Source organism: Haliotis cracherodii, unplaced genomic scaffold (genome assembly GCF_022045235.1).
Source record: "Haliotis cracherodii isolate W230 unplaced genomic scaffold, xgHalCrac1.p SCAF_10, whole genome shotgun sequence".
NCBI classification, from domain to species: Eukaryota; Metazoa; Mollusca; class Gastropoda; order Lepetellida; family Haliotidae; genus Haliotis; species Haliotis cracherodii.
The window spans coordinates 2,688,542-2,712,500 of NW_027266265.1; the positions used below are offsets into that span (position 1 = coordinate 2,688,542).

The 23,959-nt window shown below is 41.5% G+C and overlaps 2 protein-coding genes across 2 annotated transcripts in view; one reads left to right on the forward strand and one right to left on the reverse strand.

Moving 5' to 3' along the window:
• Nucleotides 1–241: 241 nt before the first annotated feature.
• LOC139445041 (mediator of RNA polymerase II transcription subunit 10-like) lies at nucleotides 242–4,545 on the forward strand. Its single transcript, XM_071226107.1, has 4 exons — nucleotides 242–366; nucleotides 804–887; nucleotides 1,710–1,812; nucleotides 3,608–4,545. The coding sequence occupies exons 1-4, from the start codon at nucleotides 245–247 to the stop codon at nucleotides 3,701–3,703; spliced, it is 405 nt and encodes a 134-aa protein (XP_071082208.1). The 5' UTR covers nucleotides 242–244; the 3' UTR covers nucleotides 3,704–4,545.
• Nucleotides 4,546–5,382: 837 nt separating this feature from the next.
• LOC139445050 (mdm2-binding protein-like) overlaps nucleotides 5,383–23,959 on the reverse strand; it is a 31,620-nt gene continuing 13,043 nt past the window's right edge. The window contains exons 8-20 of the mRNA XM_071226119.1: nucleotides 22,599–22,705; nucleotides 21,833–21,896; nucleotides 20,351–20,468; nucleotides 19,374–19,673; nucleotides 17,652–17,819; nucleotides 16,383–16,514; nucleotides 14,801–14,889; nucleotides 13,593–13,684; nucleotides 12,009–12,245; nucleotides 10,055–10,397; nucleotides 9,575–9,688; nucleotides 8,105–8,170; nucleotides 5,383–6,219 (exon numbers count right to left, since the gene is read on the reverse strand). Coding sequence (XP_071082220.1) covers nucleotides 6,166–6,219; nucleotides 8,105–8,170; nucleotides 9,575–9,688; nucleotides 10,055–10,397; nucleotides 12,009–12,245; nucleotides 13,593–13,684; nucleotides 14,801–14,889; nucleotides 16,383–16,514; nucleotides 17,652–17,819; nucleotides 19,374–19,673; nucleotides 20,351–20,468; nucleotides 21,833–21,896; nucleotides 22,599–22,705 — 1,884 coding nt within the window. The 3' untranslated portion in view covers nucleotides 5,383–6,165. The remainder of the gene's footprint in view (nucleotides 6,220–8,104; nucleotides 8,171–9,574; nucleotides 9,689–10,054; nucleotides 10,398–12,008; nucleotides 12,246–13,592; nucleotides 13,685–14,800; nucleotides 14,890–16,382; nucleotides 16,515–17,651; nucleotides 17,820–19,373; nucleotides 19,674–20,350; nucleotides 20,469–21,832; nucleotides 21,897–22,598; nucleotides 22,706–23,959) is intronic.

Here is a 23,959-nt window from a genome sequence, read left to right on the forward strand (position 1 = left end):
AAGCCACATTGTTCACATCGTCCGAATATCGGTGAAGGAATATTTCGATTGATTTAAAACAAGTATTGAATAGTGTACATGGATATGACTAGGTATGCTTCGAAAGTCAATCAAGTTGAATTTCATTAGTCGCTATTTTGATATATGGTTGAAGATTAAATATTAACCGACTCACTCATAAAATAAAATTGTGGTTTGCCGACGATACGATTTCTGAGGTTACCCCCCTTTGTAAGTGCCAAAGATGGCGGACAAATTCGAGGCTTTGGAACAACAGTTAGAACTGTTTATTGAAAATACTCGTCAAATGGGTATCATTGTCAGTGATTTTCAGCCACAAGGACAGAATGTTCTGAATCAAAAGTTGTAAGTACACATATGTAATGCAAAACTCGTAATAGAAACTCAAATATGCTCAGAGGAAGGAGTCGAAGAATCTGCTCAAATAAACACTCTAATAATACTCTCTAATCAAATATTCTTTCGTCACATTATGAATCTGTTAATCTCTAATTTCCTGTTCATTTCCAAGTTGAGATGAGATATTGTGCAAGAGTGCAGTTTACCGGCGAAGGCCATGTACGCCTGCCAGTTCGCTTATTCACTTCAGCTGCAACGGTCTGTAACTAGTGTCAGGCTAGTTGTCTAAAGTACACGTCTGTGTTCGGGTTCCTTTGACACCACGAGACGAAGTAAAATATGTGAATGGTTCCTATGTTTTTCATATCTACTCTGTTTCTGGTTTAATTTTTATTCTACATGTAGCAAATCATAAAATGCAAGGACTGTATTTTTTATTTCAGACAGACCATGGTTTTAGAGATGCAGGAAATTGACAAATTCCGTCCACAGATGCAAGATGTTCATGTCCCCTTGGAAGTTTTTGAGTAAGTTGAACACGGTAACGTGGATAAACATGCTTAAGTAGTGATATACTGGTTTCAAGTATGATGTCAAGTGACAATTCTGAGTAATCAAATGCTCAATTATCCAGTGTATTATACTCTGGTTCAATTTGATGTCATAGCTTTGTTTTGGGTTCAAATTTAATGACACTGACCCAGGTGGAAGAGAAATTGTGTGCGGGTTATATTCCCAAACGAGCAAGATACAGATGGTGATTTCACTTCTGCCACACAGATTTCCTCAATACGTCAATTCTAGATTAAGCACATAACACAATAATTTACAGGTCAGTAACATGTTCAGAATAATCATTGTACTGGGTAATAGATATTTTGTAATTTCTTTCAAGTAGCACTGTTCTCAGTTCTTCTGAACAGGTTCCAGACTAAAATAGTTTCACTGTACATGTTATATGTCCTTATTCATACTACATCTACCCATGAAGATCTGGGTTAGAATAGGTCTTCAGCAACCCATGCTTGTCGTGAGCGGTGACTAGTAGTATTGAGTGGTCAGGCTCGCTGACTTGGTTGATGCATGTCATCATATACCAGTTGTGTAGACTGATATGATATCAATCACTGGGTTGTCTGGTCCAGACTCGATTATTTACAGACCGCCACCATATGGCTGACAACAATATTGCTGACAACAAACAACAAACGAACAACCATATGACTTCTTCTAAAATGTCATTCAGAGAAATGTTTTTCAGCTCAAATAGAAAAGTTGTTTTGAGGTAGACTTTTTCCTGCTTGTGTTTACAGTCATTGACATTTGGCCTGTCTTTTGTTGCCTTCCAGCTACATAGATCAAGGTAAAAACCCAAACCTGTATACTAAAGACTGTTTGGAAAAAGCCTTGGCTAAAAATGAACTGATAAAGGGAAAGATGGATAATCTGAAGGTGAGTTTGAAATGTGTGAACTGATACATATTTAGGCCAAACCAAAGGTTTCACGGTTTTCCTCATCTTCCTGAGGCAAGAGAGTTAACTGACTATAAAAGTCCACTTTCCACCCTTGCCGAACTAGGCTGGTATTATGGAGTTACATTTTGGCTGGACTAACGAGTCTATGCATAGTCCAATCAAAATCGTGCACCGAAATCAAAATCCAGTTCGTAGTGTGTCATTCATATTTCGGTCGACTGCAGGATTTGCAAAGCATGTGCACCGCTAAATCTTTTCATGTGTTAATCAAGGTGCTCACATGATTTGATGCACTTCGTGATGTAAGACTCGTTTTATCACAATATAGATCTTGATTATCGATCAGATCGTCTTGACTGGGCGCCACCGTTTTGTCTGAAACAAATGCAAGTGATACGAGAGGTTGAATCTGATTGGTCAATAGGAGAGGCATAGAAAGGACATAACTCGTAATAGCCACTGGTGGCGCTACGATCGAGCCCAGGAATTCCAGCCTAGTTCGTCTGGACTAGTCAAAGTCAGTTAACTCTCTTGCCTCGGGATGGTGGGTTTTCCTCCATTTTGAAAAAATATCTTGACAAATTGTTTGGATACTAACTGCTGCATTTTACATTTTGTTTTAAATTACAGCAACACTAATCATTCTTATTAGGACTGTGCAATAAAAAGTAATTATCTGTTGAGTCTCAGTACCTGGTATCTCATTTAGAACTCTTGCAATAACAGTTTATGATAGAAGTTGCAAGGATGTGTTTAAAATACAGTCAGCAGTCACTGACACATCAGGCAAATGAGAAGGGTATTGATTGTAAATTTCAGAAAAATGATTGGAATATAGATGACAAGTATGTAATACCAGCTACATTGTGATATAGAAAAGGTATTTGTGGGTCTGAGCTGCTGAATGCATACAGGCATGCTGAAACAGGGACTTACATGGGGCCAGGGACAGTAAAACCAGGGGTCCCTGACTGGCGACTTGTGACACTTCACAGGATTTCAAGAACTTTATGCTCACAAGCCTGTTCCAGATGTTAGGCTGATGAACATTGTTTTTTTATACCAGAATAGAAATATTAGTTCCGTGTAACTTGCAGAATAGAAATATTGTAACATGCAATATACAAGTTTGATGTTATTTATTAAACAGCCAAACTATTCTGCATCCACAGATTCAGTTTGCATTGTTTATCTCCACTCTCAAATCTAAATGTGTTTGGAAGCAAGACTTTAAGCTTCTGTGTGTCACCTCCAAAAGTAACAGTCCTGCCTATCTCTCCGATCTTCTCACGCCTTATGTTTCTGTATGTCAACTTGCGTCCAAACCAAAATCTCTTGTCAGTCCCTCGTTACAAGCTCATGTCTTGTTTGAACAGATCTTTCTCCTTGTGTGTGCCTGTCTTGTGGAAAGGTCTACTACCCCTTGACATTAGATAAGCTAGCTGCTTTGTCACATTTTGATAAAAACTGAAAACAGGTCTTTTCACTTCCTACTACACCAAAGTTGCAGGTTCTATTTTTCGTAATGTCTTGTCTATTTAGCACCAAGCACCCTGCCTAATATCGTTTTGTCCACAAATAAAGACAAAGAAAATCGCTGTTCCCTTCTTTCTTTGCATGATGGAATATACTATACATACATAGTCCAACCTACCACTCAAGCTGAATATTAATCCCATCATTAATAGTTAGATTATGTAGATGACTTGAAGAATTTGTTACAAATGTATGAGAAATGCCTTCCATGGTGTCTTCATTTTCCATGTTTCAGAGGTTTAAGGCAATGCTGATGGTTGAACTCACAAAAGTCTTCCCGAATGAGATGAGCATGTACCGAGCCCTCAAAGGAGATGAACGACCAACATGACGACAACACTTGACATTACGTGGAATGTTGTGAAGAACTGTAGTCAAAACCAGGGTATCTGATCATCAGTTTACACTTGGTTATTGGAGGACACAACTCTCCAGGCACATCCCTGTCCGTGGCAGGGCGTTTACTTCCTCAACTGGAGGAAACAGTGTGGTACATGTGCTGACATGGCTAAACATTGTGGAATAGTGTTCGACTGAAGACTTGAAGAACCAGCTGGGATGTTTAAATGACCATTAATTTATCATATGTAAATGTGAATGTTGTTTAACGCGCCATCAGCAGTTTTTCATAATGATCAGTGTGTTTGCTACTGATGCTTCTGTGTTGAGCTGTCATCATATAAATATTGTTTCTTTGTCTACTTTACCTGATTCTGTAAGGCAGTAAACAATACTTTAGGCGAAAAAAAATAATAGTCTTGGTTCTCAGGCACCGCCCGCATCATCATAAAGTCTGCTGCACCTTTCTTTTTTATTTCCATTCTCAAAAAACATTTAAAAAATCCTTATACCTATAAAAAATGTGCTCCAATGTATCATGCAGTTACTTCCCTTTACATGCGCACTGTTTACTGTGCATAACGTGTTGTGGTCATGGCGGCAATAGGCGTTTGTATGCTTGTTAATGTATGAACGAAAAAAAGCACCGCCCGCTCGCACTATATTTTCAAAAGTTATTGCCTGAGAACCAATTCCTTTTTTTTAAGCCTTATGTAACTTTATGAGTTTGAGAGAGAAAACAGTGATTGTTGTACATGCTGTTGAACTGTGCTGTTTTCGTCATCATCCACTCTGTACATGATCCCATGCATCCATCATCTCACGTGTTTCAATCAATAAACAGCAATGTGATTCTGTTTTGATGAATTTTCTCCATATTTGGGACCTCTTGGGAAAGTATTTATCTGTGTATACCTAAACAGACACACTGCAACCACCTGCTTCATCAAGGTTGTGGACGCTGACCACTTTGGTGTGGACACTCTTTAACCCTTATCAGGACAAATCTGGTATTCAAACCAACAGTCATCTATAGTTCCTGAATGAGCTTCTCGCATCAACAGTGCCATCATACATCCCAGCACATTTGTTCTGAATGCTATATTTGCGAGTCTTGCCATAAAGGCGACTATGCTTGTTATAAGAGGCGACATGGAATTGGATGGTCAGTCTTGCTGACTTGGTTGATGCATGTCTTCATAGACCGATGCTCATGATGTCAATCACTGGATTGTCTGGCTGAGACTTGATTATCTACAGACAGCCGTCATATAGCAGGAACATGCTGAGTAAGGCGTTAACCAACAAACAAATTTGCAAGTCAGCAACTATTTTTCTAGCTCAGTAGATGTGAGGGGCGGTTGGGTTGCCTAGTGTTTAAAGCGTTTGAATTTCACGTCGAAGACCCGGCTCGATTCCCGACAAGGGTAAAATGTGTGAAGCCCATTTCTGGTGTTCACTGCCATGATATTGCTGGAATATTGCTGAAAGCGGCGTAAAACCATACTCACTCACTCACTCAGTAGATGTGAACAAAGTGGGTAAACACCAGTGTTTGATTTATGTTAATGGCAGACAGACACCAGCCCTTGTGTTGACAAATGAGCTTTTCTTTCTCACACTTAGACACACATACACTTGAGACATTGGAACACTAACCGAGCTGTTCAATATGATTTATTACAAAATGATTATGATGTCTGTACAGAGATTGATGTGGATGGGTGAGTGAGATTGGTGTATCGCTGCTTTGGACAGTTTGGTTCAGTAGCATGGCGGCTAGCCACCTTGACGAGGGAGGACATCTCAAAGTGATGCCCAAAGCAGTAAATATCAAAGAATTCAGTATGGTGCAAAACCAAACAGAATCAGGGCGAAACCAAAATTATAGGTTTCTGACACGCCTTAGCGACGCAACTCTGCACAGCAAATAGCAGCACCTGGGACCCAGCAGAAAAATTTGGCACTAGTCCTATAGTCCTTGCCAAACTGTCACGTAGTTAAGGAACCATACGGATGAGTAGAAATTTGCCCCTTTTTAAGGGTTTTGCTATGTGTTATCATTATAAGGACAAGTGGACGAAAACTGTTAGTTTCTACCGCTGGAGCCACTAGGCCACTTATGAGTGAGAGTGAATGGGGTTCAACACTGCTTTTTAACAGTATTACAGTTATATCGCAGCGTGTCAGTTTTATCTGGCAGGAAAGCCCGAAGTGATGCAGGTGTCAGACGTTTACCACTTCAGTGAAACCCACGAGCACGGGTATGGTGCTGACAAACCTAGAAACATTATCAGGGCGAACTGGGATTTGAACCCACAATCATAGGTTTCTGGCGTGCCAAAGGGACGCAACTCTGCACAGCAAATCGCAGCGCCTCAGACCACTGGGCCACCCGTGCCCCCAGGCCACTGATGCCTCTTGACGCAGGGATGAAGAGATGACTGAACAGATCTACTTCCTGGATGGTCTCTTCATCTCTTGCCGCCTCTTCTCCAGGTCCACCACCTGAAATTACACAACAGAATTAACAATGTCTTGGTAACTGAACTCCTGAAGGGAGACAAAAATACTCCAAATATTTGATAAACATACGTAACACCCCAAAGAAATCTAGTTCAAAATAATAAAAACAACCAGGAATATGAAAACATTTTTCAGGTATTCAGACAAAAACAAAAAATCTGTTTGGGAATGTTAAGTACAAACCGACAAAAGATTGTTTGTTGTTTAACACTGCACTTAGCAATATTCCAGCTATATGACACTGGACCAGAAAATCCAGTGATTGACAACTGTGAACATGAGCATCGATCAATGCAATTGGGATTAATGACATGCATCAACCAAGTCAGAAAGTCTGACCGTCTGACCACCTGATCCCGTTAGTCTAGTCTTCCGACAAGCAGAGTCGCCTTTTACGGCAAGCATGGGTAGAGGTGAAACAGGTGGAAACATCAGTTTCCCTATTCGCATATTCTAATGTTTTATCTTATCACCCATTAATTCATCTCACAGAGGCAAGAGCGTCCACCAGCCTTGTTATCAAAGTCTTGTTTCCACCCTTGCCACATCAAGCCCACTTTCCTGTGCTAAAAATGTTTGGACTATCGCATATATCGATCGATAGTCCAATCAGGGAACGTTTCACAAAATCAACATCCACATCTGGTACACCTTCGTATGAAAGTGATTCACCACTGCCTGTCTTTGTTCTTTTTCATCTTTTAAACCCTTAATGATTGCCTGTGTCTTCTGTCAGGGATGAAATTGTGAATGCTTTCGTTATCTGATCGACTTGGTCTTAGCTGTTCTTCGTGAAGTCATACGAGATAAGAACAGCGATCTGATTGGAAATCGCATTTTAAGGGGCACAACTTATGATCGACGTGAGGTGGCGCCAGGATCGAGCCAAGAAAAGTGGCCTTGATGAGGCAAGGGTAGTAGTTTTAAACTAGGCTTTGATATAGACTAGTGGACACACATGCCTCGGGAAGATGATTAATTTTTCTTTGGTCCAGAAGGAGCTGCTTGGCATTTGTGACATCGATTGATTAGACAGTAAATGAAAGGGATACCAGTCAGAAGTGTAGTGACCTGTGAAGATCCGGGTAGAATAGGTCTTCAGTAACCATGCTTGCCGTAAAAGGCGACTATGCCTGTTGTACGAGGCGACTAAGGGGATCGGGTGGTCAGACTCGCTGACTTGGTTGATGCAAGTCATCGATCCCAATTGCGTGAATCGATGCTCATGATGATCGGATTGTCTAGTCCAGATTCCATTATTTACAGACCGCCGTCATATAAGTGTAATATTGCTGAGTGCCGCGTTCAACAACAAACAAACAAACAGAAGTGTAGCTGTTTTGTGTGATACGACCAGAAGGCATTTTGAATGCCAATGTACTCTGAACTCTGTACTAGTGGTGGGACGTTACACCGATGCATCGGTGGATCACAATTTTTTACTTCTCGATACAAGTATCGATCACAGTCACACACACTAAGTAAATATATCGATCTTAAATGATCGATTCATAACTGTTCCACTAAACACAAAATCAGTAGTGCAAGTTAATAGTGAAAACATACATATTTTCATTTGTTGTGCCATACTTCACACTGCCATCTGTAAATCGTCAGTGTGCCAGGTACTTGGCCATCCTGTCTATGAAAAAGATGGCTTACGCACCACAGGTAAGAGCACATGGAAGTATTGTGATACATATCGGATCCTGAGTAAGGTATCAGGATACATATCGGATCGTGAGTAAGGTATCGTGATACATATCGGTTCGTGAGTAAGGTATCGTGATACATATCGGATCGCGCATTTGGTGTATCTTCCCAGCCCTACTCTGTACACAGTTACTCTGTACATGGTGACGGCTACCTGTGTGACTTGCCCTTCTGCGATATTCTTCATTTCCTGACTGAGATTCCTGGAGTTGGGGAGAGTCTGCAAGAACACAACCACACACATCACCTGGCGAGGTCAAAGGTTATCGATATGACAGGTTAACTAACATGAATAAACACTTTCAATTTTCATCATCATCATCATCATCATCATCATCATCATCATCATCATCATTATCATCATCAAATGAGTGAGTGAGTGAGTGAGTGATTTTAGTAGTTCGCTACGTTAACAGATTGTTATTATAACAGAAACAAACGTATGTTTTCCATGTATATCTAAAATGATATTATTTGATATTAAGTGTCCGGTGAATTAAACAATTTAAATTGAAACAATTCATAATTCATCATATTATGAATACGTAAACTTGTACTGTGTGAAAAGTCGTACTAAAATACGCTATTTGAAGGGGGCGTGGCCGAAATGCAAATGTCCGATTGGGATTTTAAATTTTCCGGACCCCTGGATTTTACGCCGCTTTAAGCAATATTCCAGCACCAGAAATAGGTGGGGGACTCCAGAAATGGGCTTTGCACATTGTACCCATGTCGGGAATCGAACCCGGGTCTTCAGCGAGACGAGTGAACGCTTTGACCACTAGGCTACCCGACTGCCCCTCACACACCTCAGGCATTCATCCTACACAACACAATATATGGATAGAGTCCCTATTTAAGTGCCCCTATGCAAGGTTGAGTAGAATACAACAAAACTACATTTTTTGAGATCACGCATTTTCCCGAGGCAAGGGCGTTACCTGACTATAAAAGTCCACTTTTAACCCTTGCAGAACTAGGCTGGAATTTCGATGCTTGATCTTGCATTTGCATCAAATAAAATGGTGGGGCACAGTCAAGAGGGCATGATCGATAATGAAGATCTAAATTGTTATCAAATGGATGTTACCCAGCGAAGTGCATCAAAGCACTTGAGCGCCTTGATAAAAAATATCGATGTGCAAAATATATGTCGACGCTCAGTTGGTGGTACACATGGTTTTCAAATTCTGTAGTCAACCGAAATCTGCACTTGGAATCCATGTTGTTTATGAACCAGATACTACCAGGTTACAAGCTTTTGATTGGGACTATGCAAAGACTCGTCAGTCCAGCTAGCTCGTGTAGCAAGGGTGCAAACTGGACTTTTATAGTCGGTCGACGCCCTTGCCTTGGGAAGATGAGAACCTGCTAATCCTGTAACGTCTCCTGACCACTATGACTGACTAGCATAGGTTCCTGGGGACTGATTATAACCTGGGCGTCTCATTGGGATGTATATCACCGAAAACAAGTCAGAGGACAACCACACTTGGAAGGCTGTGTGTTGCAATACCCACCAGCCATGACAGATTAACGATAGTCATCTGAAAGAATAGGGTGTTCTTTTTAAACTTCTTTTGAAAACACTACCTTAACGTCTCCTACGTTTAACGTCTCTTACCTTAACAAAGAACTTTGTGACCTGGAAGAGTTTGTCTGCACACGACTTGAATATCGCGCTGTCTTCATCAACCCCATGATGCACCAGCACAGACTTGACGATCTGCTCCAGTTTCTGTAACATAATGCTCTAGCTTATATTGAGTACCGACATGGAGAATTTACTTTTGCTGTTGGCATGAGTGAGTGAGTGTGTTGGGTTTAACGCCGCTTTTAACAGTATTCCAGTTATATCACGGCGTGTCAGCTTAATGTGGGAGGAAAGCCCGAAGTGATGCAGGTCTCAGACGTTTACCGATTTGGTGAAACCCACGAGCACAGGTATGGTGCTGACAAACTTAGAAACATATCGGGGGAACCTGGATTTGAACCCAAATTCATAGGTATCTGCTTTGGTACCCATACACCCATACAACAAAGTTTAGTCTTCCCTTACAGAAACAACGACGACTCATCCAACTGAACTGTCAAGAAGAGCTACCTTTTTGTGCCTCTCAGAGCGGGACTGCTTCCTCGCCCTCTCCTCATCCGACACGCTTGCAGAAGACGCAGGTCTCGATCGTAACGGTTTATCGAGTCTCTGTGATGAGAATACATCATCTCCGTCATCTGATTGGTTGAGCAAATCGGGATCTGATCGGCGTTTCCTCTTCGGTGGTAGGGGCAGCACGTGGCTGTCTGACTTGAGGCGCTGGAAGGAAGCACTGGGTTGTTTCCGTGGCGATCGCCTCAGCTTCTCGGAGGTCAAGGTCATGCGCTTCCGTGGACTCTTCAGCCCTGGATGTTGCAGCATCATCTTCTGTCGGGACGGCTGGGACAAGGGTCTGCAGGAGGAAGGGAAGTCAATAGGGCTGGGATGAGTCTGTATCTACTACCCGGGTTCCCAAACCACTATTACCCGACATTACCCGGGTACCCACTGTAGGTCTCAAGAGATTGGTACAAAATGTCCAATTGGGAAGAGTTTGACTGTAGCCCTGGTAAAATATATTTAGATACACATATAAAATGATCTCGTTTTGCAAACACTGAAGATTTACCTTTATTCAAACATATACTGAGGGAAACAAAAAAGGGAACACATGAAAATACAAGTGCCCCTTTTATTGTTTTCCAGGTTTTGTTCCCAAGCTATGGATGTCACTGTGGGTAAAAATCTGGGAATAAATAAAGGGACGCTGCAATGAAATGGCGTTCCCTTATTTGTTTCACTCAGTATATAAAAGTCAGAAGGAATGGGTGCATAGTCAAAAAGAAATGTGACCATCAGTGACTTGTAGTGTAACCATAGAGTTCTAGATAATATTTGTCATTAAACAACACATCCCGTGACTAACCACGGGTCCAGGTAGTCCTATGGGTACCCGAGTCCTACTCAGTACCCACCCGACCCGGGTACCCGAGTTACCCATCCCAGCCCTAGCAGGCAACATCTTTCTATTATTTAATTCCATGTGGGTAATCACTTTGTCAATCACAACAATCCCACAGCAGCATTTATGTAACAGAGGGCCTATTTGTCAATAATACTGTTCATACTCTGCACTACGAGGTAAGATAGTTTTAAGGTTCATACAGATATAGAGCACTAAAATTCAAGGTTTTTCAAGGCTTTCAACTGTCATTTTCAAGGCTTTAGCATGGTTATTATTTATAGACTGTCAAAAAAAAAATTTAAATACAATATACTTAGTATGTGTTAGTTGCAAGCCCTAAAGAGCAGTATGCAATTAACAAATTCTTTGGCACATAAATCTATCACTGTGACAACTCATACTCAAACATCCTTGGTACACCACCAGGGTTTCACCTTGGCTTACAAAAGAGGGGTCCTGGGGCACCCTAATAGTGAAGTCTAAGGGTCCTTGCAGGCAATATGAGTGTCCTGTAAAGTAATGAAATGGTGTAGTGTACTGTATGTTGTGATAATTACTTCGGAGCCTGGAATGAATCAATGATCATGTGGACAGTGGTCATGATTGATGGATGAAATAACAGACACCCAGTGTGTGGCTGCTTGTACTAGTCCGGAGTGATGCCGATTTATAGTGCTAGACCACTGAGATACCATGCTGCAGTTTAACATGAATACCCCAATCAGACACAGAATACTGACTCCGAGCCGACTAGTCCTTGCTTTAACCCCTTAACTCTACCGCTAGACCACGGAGGCGGTCGAATATCATGTCTGGAGCAGACAATCCAGTGATTGACATCATGAGCATCGATCAAGTCAATTGGGATATGACGACATGCATCAACCAAGTCAGCGAGCCTGACCACCCGATCCCATTAGTCACTTCTTACGACAAGCATAGTAACCTTTTACGGCAAGCATGGGTAGCTGAAGACCTATTCTTCACAGGTCCAATTCCGGGTTTGAACCTACAGACGTGAACTAAGGGAGACTACTCAATAAAACAGAGCATCCTCACCTGATCTCCTCCTTCATCGGCGGCAGTGATGTCAGTGGACCTCGTGGCGACTTCCTGGACGGCGACATGAGACTCCCCGACCTCCGTTTCCTGTCTCCGGACTCGGACTTGTGAGGTTTCTTCTTGGTGAGGATGCGTTTGGTCGTGAAGGAGCTGCAGGTCTCATTCTTGATGAACTTCTCCCGTAAACTGGAGTAGTGTTTTTCATTCTTCTCTGATATTTTGTCCTTGTAGTAGCTGGGAACAAACAGGCAACAAATCCATGTGCACCAATTATCAACCAGGTGGGCGGAGCTTAAAGGGAGTTTAATCGTTTCAATATCTCAATGTGCATGAATATGTGGTTTGGTCTCCAGGCAGACACTCAATTCAATAGATGATGGAGGTGATGGTCTTATCATGGAGACGGTCTAATCATGAAGGCGGTCTAAAAATGGAGACGGTTTTATCATGGTGACGGTCTAATGATAGAGACGTTCTAATAATGGAGATGTTCTAATAATGGAGGCGGTCTAAACATTGAGACTGTCTAATCACGGAGGCGGTCTAACCATAAAGGCAGTCTTATCATGGAGGCAATCTAACCATGGAGCGGACTAACCAGGTAGGAAATCTTATCATGGAGGTGATCTAATCATGGGGGCAGTCTAATCATGGAGGTGGTCTCATCATTGATATCGTATTATCATGGAGACTGTCTAATTATTGAGGCGGTCTAATCATTGAGGTAATCTAATCATGGAGACTGTCTAATCATGGAGGTGGTCTATTCATGGAGATGATCTAACATGAAGGCGGTCTAATAATGGAGGTGGTCTTATCATGGTGACTGTCTAAGAATGGAGGCGGTCTTATCATGAGGATGGTCTAATCATGACGGTGGTCTTATCATGAAGGTGTGTTGTCATGGAGACTGTCTAATAATGGAGACAGTATTATCATGGAGGCGGTCTAACCATGGATGCGGTCTAATAATGGATGTGGTCTTCTCATGGTGACGGTCTAAGAATGGAGGTGGGCTTATCATGAAGGGAGTGTAATCATAAATGCGGTCTAATAATGGACATGATGGAAGCAGTAATATCATGAAGATGGTCTAATCATGGAGTCGGTCTAACCATGGAGGCAGTCTAACCATGGAGGCGGTCTAAATATGGAGGCGGTCTAATTACGAATAATGATCAGAGATTACTGTACACAAGCATGTTTATGTTTTGGAGCCACGACCTCCTCACATTTACATGTTCCAATACTTGAAACTTCAGACCGAGAATGGTATATCCCCAAAATGAACGGACATGGTATAAACATTTCAAGTCTGTACTTTAGAGTTAATTAGACATGTGATGTGGTTTCAACTTAAGACATTTACTTCAGGGACATTCTATGTTTTCTTGACAAACATGTGCTGCTGGGGATCTGTTCTGACGCAGCATCCCCCAGGTTCCATGTACCTGGATGTCTCCACCTAGAGTTCAGGACCCGCTATGCAGTCGCTTTACTCACAAATATAAACAATCAGATGGCATGGCAAAAGTTATGACAATTTCACGGAACAAAGAAACTGACTGTGAAGCTACATACTCAATGCCGTGATAAAGCGTATCCATGCAGTCGGGCCACAAGAGAGTTGTCTCCCCCTGACTACTGAGTTTGGTCAGCTTGCGTCTTGACTGCTGTAAACAGATCAGTCGGAATCATTCATGACATGCTCACCTCACAATGATCTCCAAAGCTGCTTTGTGTCTTGAAAATCTAACCTCACCGAAAAACGGTTGCTTACGAATTTTTGTTATAATCTTCATCATAACAAAATGAAATGTGTTAGGAAAGCATCCTTCCTTTCAATAAAAGAACCCAGTAACACTTAGAAACTGTCACACCTCTACTGGAAACATGCGATGAGGTGACATGAGGTGAAATGGGGTTTAACGTCGCCTCAAGAATATTGCACTTACATAGCGACCTGTATGTGAGTGTGGCCATTTGTACTAGTCCGGACTGATGCCGATTTGTAGTGCTAGCACACAGATATACCATGCCGCAGTTTAACATGAATACCCCACTCAGACACAGTATACTGACTTCGAGACAACCAGTCCTTGTTTTTGCTCCTTAATACTGAGCGACAGACAGGGTAACAATAAGTACCATCTTTTAACATCTTTTGGTATGATGTGGCTGGGGATCAAACCCCGGACCTTCCCTTCTCCGGGTGGATGCTCTACCACTTGACCACGGAGGTGGTCCCTGGAAACATGCACTCTGGTATCGATCCTTGTTATTTGTAACAGCCAAGATGTTAAATTTAAGGGCATATTTCACTACATTAGGAACGTGTAAATATGTGACATGCCAGGGGCAAAAGGACCTTATGGATGCTAGGATACAATTGTGAAAAAAGAAAGACGTTTAACGTCAAGTTACTTCCGCAAAATTCACCATGTGTGAGGACTAAAAATATATCGTATTTTTCTCTCGTAAGTTCATAATGTATTACAAACATTATTTCACAAAATTTCAGCATACTCTCTACTATCTACTTTCAATTAATCAGACATCATCTAAAAACTGCAATTATTACATAAAGTCTGAAAATGGGACTTGGCAGAAAATGAGTCCAAATGTTTGATGCCATGTGTCTCTGTAATAAATATGAATTGAAGTTTATCAACTGTATTTTAGTGGTCCTAAGACAACATAAGTTTTAAAATATGATAAGAAGTCAAATATGATTTTCAGCCATAAGGTCCCTTATCTTATGGTTGGTCACCATACAGAATGACTGGTACCTGTCTGATCGGTGAAAGCTTGTCGATGTATGCGCTTCCATCTGGGTTGAACAGCTTGATGAAGTCCTTCACTTCTATTGTTGACACACCTGAAATACGTTGTTCAGTTGACCATCAATGAGCAGAAAACACGCAACGTAGTGATGATGTTTCATTGTGTTCAAATGTTAAAGTGTCCGGAATCAAATATTAAATAAGGCTAAATAAAAAAATAATCTTGGTTGTCAGGCACCGCCCGCATCATCAAAAAGACTGCCACATGGTTCATTTTTATTTCCATTTTCATAAAAACCAAAAACATCAATAATAATTCCATGGCCAACAGTAGTCAAATGTCAAATACTGTATTCCAGTATTTTACTCATCAAGGAATACATTTTTGTATGGAGGCCCTTTCCCAGGTTGATTGTACACAACTTTTTATTTGGTTACACAACTGTTTATTTGGTTATATACTGAGTTTGAACACACACACACACCAAAAAAACAAAAAAACACAACAAAACACCACCCGCACCATATTTTCAAAAAACATTGCCTGATAACCAATTATTTTATTATATTTAGCCTAACACTAGAAAATCTGAAATCACACATTATTTCACAATACATGAAAAGACAAGATAACCTTGATTTAATAGCTTCTCTAACTCTATAGTCCACTGAGACACCATGCCGCAGTTTAACATGAATACTCCACTCAGACACAGTATACTGACTCCGAGACCCCCAGTCCTTGTTTTAGCCCCTTAATATTGAGCGCCAGGCAGGGTAACCCCGGACCTTTCGCTCTCCAGGCGGATACGCTATCACTAGACAATGGAGGCTGTCTTTTTACAGAAAAAAGAACATAGGCAATATTATGTTAAGCTTCAACCACAAGGCTACCCCATAAGGTCAAGACAACTCCTGGTTCTACAACTGTCAAAATTCCAATACTTCAGTATGAGATTGTAAAATTGCTTCCTTCAATGGAAATCAACATAACAACATGTCTTAGCCTTGGATGCTAGAAACAGGAACATGATGTTATCTTCTTCAATAATTAAGGGAACTAATCAAGAAACATTTTCTGCTCTTGGTTGTGACAAGATCATTCAAAAGATGACAAGACCTAGATTACATGATCAAGGTTAAAAGTGATTAGTCTTCTGCACTCTTAATAGCCCCACAAGTCATCCTCGAATATTAATGGTATTGAATCTCCGATCCAATCAGTACCATAGATTCCTTTTGAGCCTGGTTTGAATGACACAATACTACATTTAGCCAAATTCTAACCAACTTACACTCAAGAGCAAAAAAATCTGTGCAAAGATAGTGATAGGTGAGATCTGTCATCACAGAATTGTGAGAATTGAGGGATAGTTAATACACAACTGTCTTGAGTTGTGTGTGTTTTTATTCATAGTAAATGACGACAACCTCTGGACCAGACAACCCACTGACCAATGTTGTGAACATGCCGTCTGTTTACAAAGACACGCAATTAATGAAGTTACCGAGTCTGACCACCTGACAAGTACAAGTTACTGGGATCTAGTTCTAACTGGCGTCCTCACGGCATCTGTCATGTACTGACCATCATCAGGGTGTGGTGGGGACGAGAGACAAGCACTTTCTGAAGACTGGTAGCGCCGCATCTCTCGTTTCTGTGTGTCCCGGTGTTGCACAGCCTTCCTCTCCGGCCAGTCCAGGGGGTCCATCTCCACATCTGCATCAGATGACATACGTGTTATACCATATTATAGCTTAAATGGATAGAATTATCATTAAACCGTCCCCATGTTATCAGAAATGAGCGGACCACTGTAACTTGATAATGCCCTCATATTGCTTGACGACGGACCATTATCACGCCCGTTGTTAGGTGACGTCATAGGGATAGGCGACGTCACGTTCATAGTGACGTCAACTAGTTTGTTCTATGACGTTTCCATATTTGTATTAAGAGGTGTGTCAGTGACAATTGTGTTGACTGCAGTGAATGTTTCAAAACCGACATTGTTGTTTCTTTTTATTTGATAACAAATTCCATCCATTTTAGCTATAATAACGGTAATGCCATTTTCATGGCATTATCATTTGCAGAAGCCCCGGTCTTTTCAACTGACATCCTTTGTCGGGCAGTTAATGGAAGACCTCAGGCTTCTGCAAATGATAATGCCCTGAAAAATAGCGTTACCCTTAGAAATACTTGGGTGGTCAGTAAGTCCACCTTCCAAGTCCAATAAGGCAGACAATAATTGAGGGGACACAGGTGGCCCAGTCATCTAAGGTGGCGCGATTCGCTGAGTTGCGTCCCTTGGAAACACCAGATACCTATGATTTTGGGTTCAAATCCCGGTTCCCCCGATATGTTTCTAGGTTTGTCAGCACCATACCCGTGCTCCTTGGTTTCACCAGATTGGTAAACGTCTGAGACCTGCATCACTTCGGGCTTTCCTCCCACATTAAGCTGACAGGCCGTGATATAACTGGAATACTGTTAAAAGCGGCGTTAAACCCAACTCACTCACTCACTCACTACTTTCAAGAAATGCATGCATTCTACGTTGTTCTGATGGACATAATTATGTCACCATGGGTGTGCAATGTCTTGACGGCTGACATCTTCCCGAGGCAAGGGAGGTAACTGACTATAAAGGTGAAGTTTCAATCTTTGCCGAATGAGGCTGGAATTTTTCAACTCTCGTAACACATGAATTGGCTCAAACGAAATGATGGTGCCCAGTTAAGACAATCTGATCATTATTCAAGATCTATATTGTAATCAAACATGTCTTAACTCCCTTGCTTGGAAAGATGGATGGTTGACAAATTAATGTAAGATTTTTTACAAATCACTGACCTGGTTCGAGAGTAGGAATGGTGTTGGACTCTTCAGCTCCACTTGCCGCAGTCTGGAACACTCCGTCCTGGAACAGCTGGTCCAGGAAGTTCTGCTGAATCTGACCCAGGAACTTGTACAGCATCTCCACCGACATCACAGTGGACTCTCCCTGCTGCTCAAGTTCAGCTGATAGAAAAAGTCATTGTGGTTGCCAGGGTAAATTTAACTGCTGGCCCGTCGGCCTGGGGCCAGTTAAAATTACAAAGGACTTGGTGAAATGAAAAGTACATTGCCCTTCTGGCTAGTCAAAATTTCAACCCTGTTTAAATATTTTTTTAATTCAATCATCTTGGTAGAATGACAGGAAGCACATGAGCAAGCCCTGCTGGCTTCATACAAACTTGTTAATTTTCTACATCTGTGGTTGTCATGGAAGTGTCATACTGACATTTACTGTAACCTTTGTTGAGAAAGTGTCATACTGACATTTACTGAAACCTTTGTCGAGAAAGTGTCATACTGACATTTACTGTAACCTTTGTCGAGAAAGTGTCATTCTGACATTTACTGTAACCTTTGTAGAGAAAGTGTCAAGCTGACATATACTGTAACCTTTGTCGAGAAAGTGTCAAGCTGACATTTACTGTAAGCTTTGTCGAGAAAGTGTCAAACTGACATTTACTGTAACCTTTGTTGAGAAAGTGTTAAACTCACATTTACTGTAACCTTTATTGAGAAAATGTTAAACTAACATTTACCGTAACCTTTGTTGAGAAAGTGTCAAACTGACATGTACTGTAACCTTTGTCAAGAAAGTGTCATTCTGACATTTACTGTAACCTTTGTAGAGAAAGTGTCATGCTGACATATACTGTAACCTTTGTCGAGAAAGTGTCAAGCTGACATTTACTGTAACCTTTGTTGAGAAAGTGTCAAACTGACATTTACTGTAACCTTTGTTGAGAAAGTGTTAAACTGACATTTACTGTAACCTTTATTGAGAAAATGTTAAACTAACATTTACCGTAACCTTTGTTGAGAAAGTGTCAAACTGACATGTACTGTAACCTTTGTCAAGAAAGTGTCATTCTGACATTTACTGTAACCTTTGTTGAGAAAGTGTTAAACTGACATTTACTGTAACCTTTATTGAGAAAATGTTAAACTAACATTTACCGTAACCTTTGTTGAGAAAGTGTCAAACTGACATGTACTGTAACCTTTGTCAAGAAAGTGTCATTCTGACATTTACTGTAACCTTTGTCGAGAAAGTGTCAAACTAGAAACCTTTTTATCTTTTTTTGCATATAATCACTTTATCGGTATCACTGGATCATGAACAGGACCATCAACCATACAAGCACATGCCATCTACACATTTGATACTAGTTTGTCCAATATTTCATGTATTGCCAGAACTTTGATACAAGTTTGTCCTTCAACCCCTGTATAGCCTGTTCCCTTACCGATCCCACTCGTGAAGATCCGTGGTAGAATAGGTCTTCAGTTACCCATGCTTGCCTTAATAGGCGACTATGCTTGTCATAAGAGGCAACTCACGGGATCAGGTGATCAGCCTTACTGACTTTGTTGAAGCATGTCATCCTACTCCAATTACGTGTATCGATGCTCATGATGTCAATCACTGGACTGTCTGGTCCAGATTTTATTATTGACCGGTGTCGTACAGCTGTAATATTGCTCAGTGAGGCATTAAACAACAAACAAGCAAACCCTTACCAATCCAGTCCTGTAGCATGCCGGTTTGCATGTGGACGAGGCTAGTGTTGAGCTGGTCGACCCCCTCCCCTGTGATGTGAGGCAGGCCACTCAGGTAGGTGTCCAGGCTGGTGCTGGGCCTCTCACTCAGGCTCCAGCCACACCCACTGCTGTACAGGCCAGAGTCCATGCGGAACAAGCTGGCGTTTATTTCCGAACTGTCACGCAGGACGACAGCAGTCAGGTGATCAGCGGAGGAGTCTTCTCTCCGCAACACAACGTGGAGGAAGTGGGCGGGACTCAAGAGGTCTTCCTCTTGCTCTGGAGGAAGAAGGAGTAAACTAGAGTGAGGGAATATTGTTTTACGCACGTTTAGTGCAGGGACATACAGCAGTCATGAGGGAGACAGTCAGCAGTCATAAACATAGTCTATATATTACTTACTGGCATTTTAAGGAAGAAAATATATCTCACTTAACTCAGCCTATTATCTAGAAGATGTAATGGATAGACTGTTGGTTATATCTCACTAGTCTGTCATACAGACCTGAAACAAATACAATCTCATTAAAATCAGATCTTAGTTCTCGCTACCGCTAAACAAAGATCTGAGGACATCCCATTACGGGTCACGTCAGACCGACCTTTCGCGAACTCTGACCGACCAATGGAATGACCAATCAGAAGGCAGCTTTCTCATGCTTTACAGCACAAATTTCATAATCTGGTAAGAGACGCACTGAGTGGTCGGATGAAAGGTCATTCTGACGTGACCCCTAATGGGATGTCTTCAGATCTTTGTTTAGCGGGTAGCGAGAACTTAGGTCTGGTTTTAATGAGATTGGAAACAAATCTAGCCAATAAAGCCCATGTAAGTCTATATGAGTAAGCAAATCTAGATTACTGCAGTGTCAGGAGAGTCTCTGGGCTCTTTTTTATTATATGTTTATTAAGATAATGTTCATTTCAGAGACTAAATCTACTTTCTAGTACCTCACCTATGACGTAGTCCACATTTGCCATGACGCTCTCCCTCCATGCTTGGGCACTGAGTTTCTGGGTACAGTCCACCACCGACGCGGAGTCATACACGGCCAGGCGGGCGATCACCGCAGTCTGGAGGAGACAGTGAGCTGGGGTTAACAAAGCTTGGAACAGTATTTCATGACATACACGGCCAGGCGTGCGATCACCGCAGTCTGGAGGAGACAGTGAGCTGGGGTTAACAAAGCTTGGAACAGTAGTTCATGACATAAACGGCCAGGCGGGCGATCACCGCAGTCTGGAGGAGACAGTGAGCTGGGGTTAACAAAGCTTGGAACAGTATTTCATGACATACACGGCCAGGCGGGCGATCACCGCAGTCTGGAGGAGACAGTGAGCTGGGGTTAACAAAGCTTGGAACAGTATTTCATGACATACACGGCCAGGCGGGCGATCACCGCAGTCTGGAGGAGACAGTGAGCTGGGGTTAACAAAGCTTGGAACAGTATTTCATGACATACACGGCCAGGCGGGCGATCACCGCAGTCTGGAGGAGACAGTGAGCTGGGGTTAACAAAGCTTGGAACAGTATTTCATGACAATGGTATAAAGTAAAGGTGTGTTGCTGACAAACCAAGGATCATTTCTAAAATGGATTTGGGAATAAAACCAACAGCAACATCTGGCATGCTTCAGGTGACTGGGCCACACCCACAGAAACAGGACAGACGATGTTAACAGTTAAAATTCCTAAATTAGTTTTGAAAGTCTGAGGATACTGTAATTATGGGACTTGAGTTTACAAACAAAATTAATCAAAATCTTTCATGAACAAAACTATTCCCGGAAACAAACTAAGCGAAAAAACAAATTTTCCAGAAGGAAAACAAAAAGGCTCCTATGCTTCAAAGTTTAGAGAAATTTAAATATGAATTACATATTGAAACATTCTAGAAAGCACAATTCTGGGCATCAATTCTCAATTGTTATATAGCCAACTCAAAAAAAGTTAAGGGCCACCCGATTATTTTATTTTAAAATAGTTAATCTGTCACGGCATGAAAGATTAACTAAAGTACAATGAAAGAACTGAGTGGCCCTTAACTTTAGTTGAGTAGTATATATAGGAAGCAGTAGTCCTGCACCATGACCATGGAATATATTTATTTTATGAAAAAATAATAATCTAGAAATGCATACAAAAGCAAGTCTTGCCAGCTCAAGCTAGCTCTGAAATCAGCATAGGGAATTTTTTTTATTTTTAGAGTCAAGAAGGATATTGTGTAATATAAGATTTCAGAGACTAAATGTTAGTCTAAGGAAGCAGTATAAGTGCAGAATAATCCTGCTTCCTGGTAACAAACAAAAACCACTGTGCTAAAAAATTATCTGTGTAAAAGTTTTCTTCCACATGAAATCACATGCACGCAGCCACACTCTGGGCATGTAGGACTGTTTCTCTAGATCTGTGTAATCAGTGGAAGAGAACATCTCACCTGTTCCTGGTCCAACAGTTCCTGTACCAGCGCCATCGACAGGTGATGTGGATGCCACATGGATCTGGGACTTATAAGGACTGAACATTCATGGATCGTTACAACAACACCTTAACGAAACATTTGGTGGATTGTTACACCCCCACCCTCGACGAAACATTTGGTGGATCGTTACACCCCACCCTTGACGAGACATTTGGTGGATAGGTACACCCCCACCCTCGACGAAACATTTGGTGGATCATTACACCCCACCCTTGATGAAACATTTGGTGGATCGTTACGCCCCACCCTTGATGAAACATTTGGTGGATCGTTACGCCCCAACCCTTGACGAAACATTTGGTGGATCGTTACCCCCCAACCCTTGACAGAACATCAAAAGCTACAAACACAAAGATTTTAACACGATAAATTCTCAAAACCCGATTAAATATTTTGGGGTCTATAGTGGTACTCTCCATAACCCCCAAAACATATTGATGTCATTTCTTACAAATAACTATGTCTCAGACGTTACCACTTCAGCGAAACCCAAGAGCACAGGTATGGTGCTGACAAACCTAGAATCATAATCGGGCTGAACTGGGATTTGAACCCACAATCATAGGTTTCTGGTGTGCCCAAGGGACGCAAATCTGCACAGCAAGACGCCTCTTATATTTCGATGTTGCCTCAAGTTTTGAACTGACACCAAGATAACCTACTTCTCCTTTCAGCCATAACCAGCTGACAACACCTGACATCTTGTTCTCATCAAGGATACAGCTGAAGTTTGTGGTGTGTCAACATGAAAGATGGCAGGGTCCTTGCATCCACTTGGTCGAGGACCTCCAACATCCGCCCCATCACCGGAACACCCTTCTCTTCATGCTGGAACAGTGACAACATGCATAGCTTCAATGCACACAGCCAATGCCATGCATGATGTATATCATCTTCCCGAGCCAAGAGAGTTAACTGACTACAAAAATGCATAAAAGTCTAGTTCCACCTTTGCCGAACTAGGCAGGAATGTCCAGGCTCAATTGTAGCCACCAGTGGCTATTAGAAGTTAGGTCCCTTCTAAGTTCCCCCTATTGACCAATCAGATTCCATTTCTCATATCACTTGTATTTGCTTCAAACAAAACGGTGGCACCCAGTCAAGGTGATCTGCTCGATAGTCAAGATCGGTATTGTAATAAGACAGGTCTTACCACACAAAGTGCATCAGATCACATAAGCACCTTGACTGGAAACATGAAAGAATTTGCAAAATATCTGTCGATGCTCAGATGGCGGTACACATGCTTTGCAAATCCCAGTGTACGCAATAGGTTTTTGTACAGTGTGTGCAGAAATGAAATAACATATTTTCAATTCAAATATTTCGCGTGTGAAGTTTTTATTTCAATATAATCAGTACTAGTACAGCTAATAATTATGACCAAGCTTTAACTTACAGTCAGTTTTGATATAATGAACGTTCTATCATTGATAAAAAATAGATATGACTGTTGTTAGCACATGCCCATGTGTTGAAGTTTTCTTCCATTGCTCTGTTTATGATCGTTCGTATTACCGACTATTACTTGTAAGCTGGGCTCTGATTGGATGAAACGAACAACTTCTGGGGAATTCCATCAATAGTAACGAATGACGTCCTGTATCTGAGATTAGTTATTCCGTTGCCCAAAGACCATATATGGAAATATAAAGGACGCGATTCAAAGTGCCATCTGGCCACATTCTATTTTTAGCAATGGGAATTTCCAGGTTTTGATTTCTTTTCGTCTGAACATCGTAAGCAGGCTATCAGCTTTGAATAGTTTTTTATTTTGATGGTATTAATACAAAATAAAGTAAATCACAATCTGTGCGTGCAAAACACTCATGCAAAATATTTTTTGCGTGTTTATATGATTTTAATGCGTGAAAAACGCAGGTTTCTGCGTTAACGCGAACACTGAAATCCTGCAGTCAACTGAAATCTGCACTTTGAAATCCATGTTGTTTACGAACCGGATGTCTAGTTGGTTACATGATTTTGATTGGCTGTACTAACGAGTCTATGCATAGTCCAAAGTGCAACTCCATAATTGCAGCCTTGTTCAGCAAGGGTGGAAACTGGAATTGTTACAGTCAG